The sequence below is a fragment of the Suricata suricatta genome, chromosome 11 (assembly GCF_006229205.1).
Source record: "Suricata suricatta isolate VVHF042 chromosome 11, meerkat_22Aug2017_6uvM2_HiC, whole genome shotgun sequence".
NCBI lineage: Eukaryota > Metazoa > Chordata > Mammalia > Carnivora > Herpestidae > Suricata > Suricata suricatta.
Genome location: NC_043710.1, coordinates 9325758 through 9335090, shown reverse-complemented (window position 1 = coordinate 9335090; position 9333 = coordinate 9325758). Strand labels below are relative to the sequence as shown.

Genomic DNA, 9333 nt, shown 5'->3' with positions numbered 1-9333 from the left:
CGCCGCAGCGGCGGCCACTTTGGCGCCCGACAGGAGGGTGCCACTGGGGGCACGCAGGAGGCGGGGCGCCGGGGGTGGCGGTGGGGGGGAGAGGGCAGGCCACACGTGGGGGTGGGGGTGGGGTGGGAGAGGAAGAAAAAACAACGACAGATAAAAGGAAGAGAGAGACAGCGAGAGAGGAGGAGAGAGACAGACGGACAAGAGACAGACAGAGAGAGAGAGAGAGACATCAGCACTGCAAATGGGTTAACAGCAGAGCCTGTAGAGAGGAGAGAGGGGACCGGGCGGGCTGGGGAGTCGGAGAACAACGCACCACGACAACGGAGGGGGGGCCCCTCCCCACCGCCTGGGGCAGGGGCGGCGGGGGTGGGGGGAGGGCAGCCACCTCCAACTCTATCCCACAGGACAACGAAGGGTTAACGACGGAGGAAGAGCGGGCTGTCCAGGCCAGGAGGCCCCAAGGCAGGGAGAAAGAGAAAGCCGTGTTAGTCAGAGTTCATCACCACCACCACCATCACCGCCATCACCGCCACCGCCACCACGACCACCGACCACCGACCACCGACCACCACCACCGAACAGCCAGGGCAGCAGTGCACAGCAGGGGGAGAAAGCGAGCCACACCGAGAGGGAGAGACCGAACGGGCAACCCCATCCTGACTGCACAGAGTGGGAGTGGGGGCCGCGGGACCAGCTTGGGGGGGGGTGGGCACCGGGGGTGGCTGCGGAGGGGCTCTCCTGCGTGGCTGGCCCTGGGGGAGGGGGCGGGAGAGGGGCAGGCAGGAAGGGGGAGGCAGGAGGGGTTGCTCGTCTCCATGGTCAGCCTGCCCATGGGTGCATGGGTGGGGACGTCCGGGGAGAGGAGCAGGAGGGGAAGTGAGGACCGGGAGGGGGAAGGAGGGCGTGCGCGGATACTCGGTACATATGATCAAACCAGGTAAAGTCACTCACTTGAGGGACAGTCGTGGGTCGCCATAAGGGGCGTAGGGTGAAATGTTTAGAATAAACTCCTTGGGAGGGTAGGAGCTCCATTTCTGCTGCACTGTGCTCTCATTGTTATTCCAAAAGTCTCTGTCTAGATCGCTGGAGGGGCAGAGAGAGAGGGGAGAAAACAGGGAGATACAAGAAGAAACAAGAGCTGCGAGTCCTGTGGGGGCAGAGGGGGACCGGGGGACCGGGGGCCGGGCACACGCAGAGTGGAGGGGGCCAGGGTCTGCTCCTGCGGGAGGAAAAGAGGCGGCGGGCGCGTGCACACACACACACACACACACACACACACACACGCACGCACACGCACACGCACATGCACGCGCCCGCACATGCGCACACACTCGAGGGCCGGGAGAAGCAGCGCAGAGAGGAGGCGAGCTGCAGGCAGGCGCACCGGAGCCTCGCACCCGGGAAGCTGGTGGGAGAGAGAAAGATGTTGAGAGAGGAGGGGAAAAGAGGGGGCTGGGGTAGGATGGCGAGGGCAGTGGGGTAAGGAGAGGGTACCGGTTTCTGGCTGGAAAGAGCGAAAAGGTAGATCAGACCCTGCTGCCAACTGGCCGGGCCACCGCGCTCCACCCCCCACCTGGCCTTGGCCTCTCTGCCTGCCCAACTGGAAGGCCAGCTGTAACCGCTGGGCTGTCAGCTCTCCGGGTGGAGACCCGAAGGTCTCCCCTCTTCCATTCACCTCCACTGAGCCACTCCTAGAGCAGGCCCGGCGCCCTGGCTCACCTTTCTCCTCCTCCAGCTGGCCTACGGGCCCCCCAGCCTCCTCCGCCCTCTCCGCTCCTAGAGCACCGCCTTCATGCGAGATTTGTGGGGTCTCAGCTGAGCGGCACTTTTCCACTCATTGCAGATGTGGTGGTTGCGTGGCCCCCTCCCACCCCCGGAAAAGAGAAGCACCTCCAGGCCTCTGACCTTGCTGAGGGTGTGCCCACAGTCACCAGGAGCCCTTCAGGTCCAATGTTTCCGGCCGTGTGGGGGGAGCCTGTCCTTCTCTGCGGGGGCTGATGGGTACAGTCGGCCTCAGGCCCTTGACATGTACCTGCCAGCCACGGCAGCCTCTCCCTGTGCCCCCTGTCCCTTTCCAAGGTGGAGCCTGGGAGGGACCCTCGGCCCCAGTCTTCCCACCCCCTCCTGCTCTGAGACAAGTCATAGCAACGAAGCAGATATTCTGGAAGTACAGGGAAATATGGGGACTTCCACTGGGGGCTGGGTGCAGAAGCCTCAGCTGTCAGAAGGCATAGCCTGGAAATCCCAGGAGCCAAGGACAAGGGGCTCCATCCGCTTGTCTGTCAAGCTCCTGAGGCCCCGAGTAGCAGGCCCGGGAGCAGAGAGAGATGAAAGGCAGAAGAAACAGGCCAAAGGAACATTCCGGAAGGGAGCCTTGTCTCTGACCTCAGAAGTGCATCTGGGGGAAGGGGCCCCAGGGAGGAGTGTGGGGAGGGGGCCTGGCTTGTGCTGAGGTGTGCCACTGCTCACCGCCAAGGCGAGGGCCCTGCTGGGGGCGGGGGAGGGCACACCCGGGAGATGGAACAAACATGTTCTTGGGGGACCTGCTTCTCCCTGGCCCCCAACCACTAGAGCTTGACCTTAACTTTGACCTTAGTCCTCAGCCTTAGACTTGGGAAACAAAGAAGAGAAACTGAGCTGCCACCACAGGCCCAGAGGAGAGGGTGGTCCTGGCCCAACGGGGTGTGGACAGCATATGTCTGTCCCCAGAAAGCACCTTGGAAATGTCTCACAAGTGGCGCCTGGGTGGCTCAGTCAGTTAAGTGTTGAACTTGGGCTCAGGTCATGATCTCGGGGTTTGTGGGTTTGGGCCCTGCGTCAGGCTCTGTGATGACAGCTAGCTCAGAACCTGGAGCATGTCTTCAGGTTCTGTGTCTCCCCCTCTCTCTGACCCTCCCCTGCTCACACTGTCTCTCTCTGTCTCTCAAAAATAAATAAAAAACATTAAAAATATTTTTTAAAATAAAAAATGAAATGTCTCACAAGGGCTCCCTACACAGGGTTCAAAGCCAAAGTCCTAAGCCAGTTTGTGAGTAGGGCAGTGGAGGCTAGGGTAGGCGAGGCAGGATGGATCCTCAGCACTGGGAGGCCCCTCCCTGGGGAGGATCACTCAACAGAAGACTCTTTCCCTGCCAGAGACGTCCTTTGGTCCCCCTCCTCCAGTGTAACACAGATGAACGGCTGGAAGGCCTCCCTCCCCCTGTCCCCTCCAGATCTCCAAAATCAAGGGCCATCCAAGGGTCCTGGAGAGAAAGAGCCACCAGGGTTACGATCACTGCAAGGCTGGAATCCCACCCTTTTCCAAGGAGCTTCAGGGTACCTCATGTTGTCTGTGGTGAAACTGGAAAAGAGGATCTTTCATTTTAAAAGTTTGGGAAGCACAGGTTCCTTTGCTGCATAACTTCTCAGAGCCTTTAATGTGTCAATGAATACCCATACCTCCAATGAGGGAGATACGGTGTGCAGTGTTTCCCAAACTTAGTTGGTCATGGAACCCATGAAGCCTCAATGATTCACAGTTATATTCACAGAGTAACTATGAATCGTTGATGGGGGCTTTGAGGAACACAGTTTGGAAAGCACTGCTAAAGAATGCAACTTCCCCGGGATCCTTGGCCACAGATCCCTTCAGAGGAGGTCCTATGCCCAGGAGGAGACTGTGAGCCTCGCTTCCTGCCACCCTACTGGCTTTGGGTCCTGGCAGGAGGTAAAGGCCCAGGGGCCTAAGGGCAGGTAGACATGTGGTTTCCTTCCTCTTCGGCAGAAGCTCTGAAGGCTCAGCCAGGTGGGAGGGGGCAGGGGCTGCAGGGCTACAGAGAAGTGGGGGGTCCCCACTGTTGCCCTCATGTGGTCTCAGAGCACCCACGGGTGCTGTCCCAGCCCGCAGAGCCTGCCTCCTTGCTGGGTATGCCGTCTCCTCTCACAGGCCCTTTCCATGACTCTCCTGGACCACATGCATCCCCAGGTCATGGTCGCCTGGCAGAGACAGGCCCTCTGGCCCAGCTGAAAACTGGGTTAGGGGCCTGGTCTGGAGGCGGCAGAGGGAGCTGGGCTGGCCCCACGTGGGCCCTTGCTGCCTTCGGAAAGCCTGGGGCCTGGGCTCTGCAACAGCCCTTGAGACCTGCCAGCTCTTGGCTTTGAAGACGGGAGAGTGTGCAACCAGACCCGGCTTCAAAGGCTCCCTGAGGCCTCCTCCAGAGCCTCCTCCCACCCCCAATCTCTGGCAGACCCACCCTGCCACTCGCCACTCTCCCCGCTGTCTCCCCACCCCCCCACCACTACAGACACACACCCACCAGAAGCTTCTGTGATGGCCCCAAACAGGGTCAGAGCTAGAGATCAAAACCGAGGAGGAGCAGGGAAGGAGCCCTCAGGAGCAGGGGAGAGGGGGAAGGGAGTGGGGAGAGAAGAAGGGAGAAGGGTGGACAGGAAGGGAGACAGACCAGGCAGTAGGAAGGGGGCAGAAGAGCAGGTGGGGGGCAGGGATGCTGGGGGCCCTGAGTTAAAGGAAGGGAGGGTGGGGCGGCTCCCCTTCAGGCCAAGCCCCTTGCTGGAAGGCTGGGCCCTGGCCAGGCTAGGTTGGAGGGGCACCCAGCCCTTCCTGAGCCAAACAGCCACCCAGTGAAGGCCTGGCTTCAGCAGAGAACCCTCACTCTCCGAGCCTCTGGCCAGGTGGCAGGGTGGGGGACTTCCCTCAGCGTGTCCCAGCAACCCTGGCCAAGGTGGTCTGGGGAAGGCAAACCTGCCTACTTGAAGGGGGCTCTAAGAGCGGGGAGCCCGGGTGCATCAGAGGCGGTAAGACAGGCCTTGGGGACCAGGAATGACAGATAACGAAAGAGTCCCCATTGCTCTGCTTCCCCAAGTGGCCCAGCACTGAGGTGTGCCCACCTTCCAAGTCACCCTCGGGACACAGCTGAGGTCTTAAATAAGAGTGTGAACACCCCAAGAGAGGGGATCCCAGCGGGTGGGGGCGTTGCTGAGGAAGGAGCTTGGATATGCAGGGGAGCTAGGAGGTGGGTAGGGATGGTGTGTGATGTGGAGGAACCAGCAACCAGGGTTGAGGGAAGAGGCACCCAGGGCTGGGAATGAGAGCAGCCAGAAAACAGGGCTGGGGTCCTTGGAATGTTGTCAGGGTCCAGGGGGCAGAGGCAGAAAGCATGGAGCCCTGGGGCCACCCTGAGGCGCTAGGAGTATGCAGGTGGGGGGGGTCAGGGAGAGAGAACGGCCCTGGCGTGTGAGGGGGAAACTGAATGCAGGTGCTCTGGGGATGGGGAAGGTTCCTCCCACTTGGGCTGCCTGTGTGCTCCCACCCCAAACTTGAAGCCTGGCACCTACTTGATGGCCTTCTTCTCACTGCGCCCACGCCCTGAGTCTGGCGTGCCCACGGTCTCCAAGGAGTTCTTGTAGCGTTTGCCCTGTGGAGATGTGGAGATAGCACGTGGGTCACTCCTGGGAGACGGGACCGTGCCCTCCCAGCCTCCCCAGAACGGGCCTGGGTGGGGGAGTGGGCTGGGGCCTGGCCTTGGCAGCAAGATCTGGGGCCGAGGTGTGAAGGCACCATCACTGTGGGGGAACTCCTTGATCCCATAAGGCTCCAGGACCTACTCTGCCCCTTGACCAGCACCTCATCCCTGACCCCCAGGGATGGGGCCCCTCCGATCTGCTTGTCTCCTGGGACTCTGGCCCGGCTCCCAGAAACACATCTCCCTCTGCCATGGACAGACGGCTCTCAGGCGCCTGGCCACGTCACACTGGCCACGTCACTGCTCCCAGATGGTGGGGGTGGCATCCTGCAGGGCAAGGTTGGCAGTGGCCAGTGACGTGAATGGTGGGGGCAGGGAGAGGGCCTCATGCCCAGTCCTGCCCAGGACTGTGCCCAGCACTGTCTGAGGGCTCACTGTCAATGTCCTCTGGCCTCAGGCATTAAGGCAGAGCGGGGCCGGAGCATTCTCCTTTAGAGGAAGGCCACCTTGGGAAGAAAGGCTCCCCGCCAGCTCTGAGGCTGGGGCAGTGGGCCAGCACCCCAGAGCTTCTCACGCCTGCCTGAATGGAGGGGGAAGGGCATGGCCTGCAATCCAGGCGCTCTGGGTCCCCTGGCTCCAGGAAGGGCCACGGCTGCTGCCGGGAAGGTGAGTGCCATTCACCTTCTCGGTTTGGGTTTCTAAATTTAGCTCATGCAGAGCTGGGCACCATTAACATTCCTGGCTGCCACCAAGCGTCCTCACACGCACCCATGGGCCACAGGCCTGGGGCAGGCCCTGGGCCGACTCGGGCTGTGGGGTGGCAGCGCGCGCACACGCGCGCGCACACACACACACACACACACACACACTCATGCTGACACGTGCACACGTTTCCCCAACATCTCACACGTGCACTGACACCTCAGCCACAACACTCAATGACTCCACTCTCCCTAAAGCAAAATAAAAGCCGTGCTACCACGATCCCTGAGCTCCACCAAGATCTCCGTGCTCCCCGACACTCCTGCCAGCTGCAGCCCCTGCGAGGGCACGGGAGTCACCCCAGGCAGAGGCAGCAGAGCTCCCCAGAGTGGTGTGGGTGTAGGGGGGTGGGTCCTCGGTCCATGTCCAGTGGCCCCAGGTCTCAGGGGCGACTGGGGCCTGGTCCCAGCAATGCCACACCTTCTGCCTCGTCACCCTGGTTGAAGCCCGTTGCCCTCTCTGACCTCCTTTTCCTCCTTTCTGAAGAGGTATGCTGTCTCCAGATGAGCCCCAGATCCCTCATTCTTCCAGAAGGATTGCAGAAATTACTATTTCTCTCCTGACTTACTTCAGCTCCCACCCTGGAGAACACCACCTGAGCTGGCAGGGACTGTTCGGTCTCTAGTCCTTGGTGTGGGAGCTGGTACCCCGCAGTTCTCAAAAAAAAAAAAAGATCACATGGGACTGCCCCACTCTCAACGCCCCTGCCCTGGGGACTTAGCTCCAAGCTGCTGTCTCTGAGCCAAAACTTTTAAGAGTTAAAAAAAAACAAAGCTATTGGATCCTCGGAGTCCACAAAAGCTGCCCCCTCTCAGCTCCAGCTCTGCTCTGTCCCTTCATTTGAACTCAGAAGTTCAAATCCCGAACAATGTCCAGTCTGGACTGGGAAGATCAGGGGCCTGGAGCTGCTCCATGTGAGCCAAGCGCCCTTCTCCAGACAGGCCCCAGTATTCCCTCACACTTCAGGCAGGGTGGCCCAGGGAGGGTCCCCCAACCCCACCCCTCACCCCCTCTCTTTCTCCCTGGCCCTGGCTGGAGAAGCTGCCCCTTGTCAGCACCTGCTTCTAATGCCGGTCAGCTGCCCCTCCCCCAGGCTAGGGCTGGCTGAGGTGGGCTGTCCCCAGTTCATCCAGGGCCCGCCCCTCTTCCTCCCACAGCTCAGAGAACCTTCCCCTCTGTCTGCAGTGGTCACTCTGAAGCAGAAGCCGTGGTGCTATGGGGGACAGGAGGAGGGCAGGGCTCGACTCAGGGGGCAGAGGCAAATTAACAGGACAACGACAGGAGACGCAGGCAGCGTCCAGAAGACACTGGATGGCTCCGGAGGAACCCAATACCATCAGCCTGCTTGGTAGGAAGGGGGTTGGCCAGGCTGATCTGGAAAAAGCCAGCTGGAGATTAAGGAAGTTATTAATGTTTGGAAATGGGATCTGGGCTGTCAGGGTGTCACATCACTGCTGCTGGGGGGACAGGCAGGCAAGGAGAGCCCAGCAACTGTGCAGGGAATATTTTAAAGCCCCTTCCATAAGGTGCAGAGACAGCCCAGGCAGAAAGCTGCCAGGCTCCTCTGATGTGGGGGGCAGGGGGAGGGGTTGTGGCAGGGGTGAGGGCTGGGCAGCTCAGGGGAGAAAGTCAAAAGGGACAGACAGACTGTGGCTTGGACCCCTGGAGAAGTCCCTGGCTGGAAGCTAGGAGGAGGGGCTAGGGCTCTAAGATGCCTGAGGGCTTCCTACATTGACAGCACCCCGCCCCCCACCTGCTGCAAAAACTGTCATCTTCCAACGCTGGTCCCCAGGTGAGTGGGGTGGGGGTGGAGGTGAGGCTCTCACCACAGCCCGTGCACGCGCGCACGCATACACACACACACACACACACACACACACACACACACTGCAGCACTTACCAGGAGAGGCTGGGACAGGACAGTGGGGACGAAGCAAGCATCAGCTCACTCCGGTGGGGATCTGATGAGAAGCACATCCCATCATGCAGAAGTAGACAGACAGACAGACAGACACACACACACACACACACACACACACACACACTGCATCAATACTCTCAAAGTCGACGCAGTCAGCACAAAGCCCCCCACTCAAGGTCACCCACGGGGCCTGCTCATACACTTTCCTCTGCCTTCAAACACATACAGACAGACGGACAGGACAGCCCGACAGGCCAACAGGCCCCCCAACAAGATGCTCAGGGCTGCAGTGTGTGTGTGCTCAGCCACTCCCACGGCCTCGGAGGACACTCGCATACATAGGCATGTGGCCAAGCCCCCTCTTCCACCCCACTGGCCCCAGATGTAGACACCGGAGATCCAGGGACAATGTGGGCAGCCAGTCTGGCCCCACACACCTGCGCCCCCACACCTGGAGTGGGCCCGGGTTCCGCATACACTCATGCTTGGACACAGCGAGGGCCTTCTCCATGGCCCCTCCCCAGAGGAAGGGGCTCCCTGAAGCTGACTATCCCAGGATGGAGAGCCATGTTCCCAGTTCCTAAGTGTGCCTTTCCTGAAGGAGACATGCTGGGTCATGGGCCTCTTGGGTCCTTCCCAGAGGTGTCTGCCCCTTTTCTTCCATAGGACTGGAACTTGAAGCCCCCACTACACAGTGCCCACGCCACAGCCCTCCTCGTCTTGTCCTTCAGGCATCTCTGTGGCTGGGCCCCCCACTCCCACCGTGCACAATCTGGAAAATGGAGGTACCTGCCAGGGACCCTTCTTCACCTAAGCCCAGGAAAGGCCCCACATCGGGACACCTCTGGGTCCACCTCTGGGAGTGCCCCACTGCACTTCCGGGCTGGGGCAGCAGGACTGGGGTGGGGGGAGGATGAGGGGAAGCTGGATGGTGGTGACTGGGGGTCTAGCCTTGAAGCCACCTCAGGGAACTGGTGGCTGCCGGCGGCATAGACGGCTCAGCCCGGCTCCCCTTCCCGGGCCTTTCGGGTGATGAATGCTCCTCCTGATGGTCTCGTTACTTATTGATGGCCTAATCCTGCTCGTTAATTCCCCAGCCCTCGTTAAAAATGAAAAGAAGCCGTTTGTGCTTGTACAAACCCCAAGAACCAGGATGGATGTGCGGGCGCGGGGGGGGGGGGGGGGGGG

At 60.7% G+C, this 9333-nt stretch overlaps 1 protein-coding gene across 1 annotated transcript in view; it reads right to left on the bottom strand.

The window, feature by feature from the left end:
- SYT7 (synaptotagmin 7) overlaps positions 1-9333 on the bottom strand; it is a 35477-nt gene that overhangs the window by 24743 nt on the left and 1401 nt on the right. Inside the window, exons 3-4 of the mRNA XM_029915449.1 lie at positions 5335-5414; positions 952-1083 (exon numbers count right to left, since the gene is read on the bottom strand). Of these exons, the coding sequence (XP_029771309.1) occupies positions 952-1083; positions 5335-5414 (212 nt within the window). The remainder of the gene's footprint in view (positions 1-951; positions 1084-5334; positions 5415-9333) is intronic.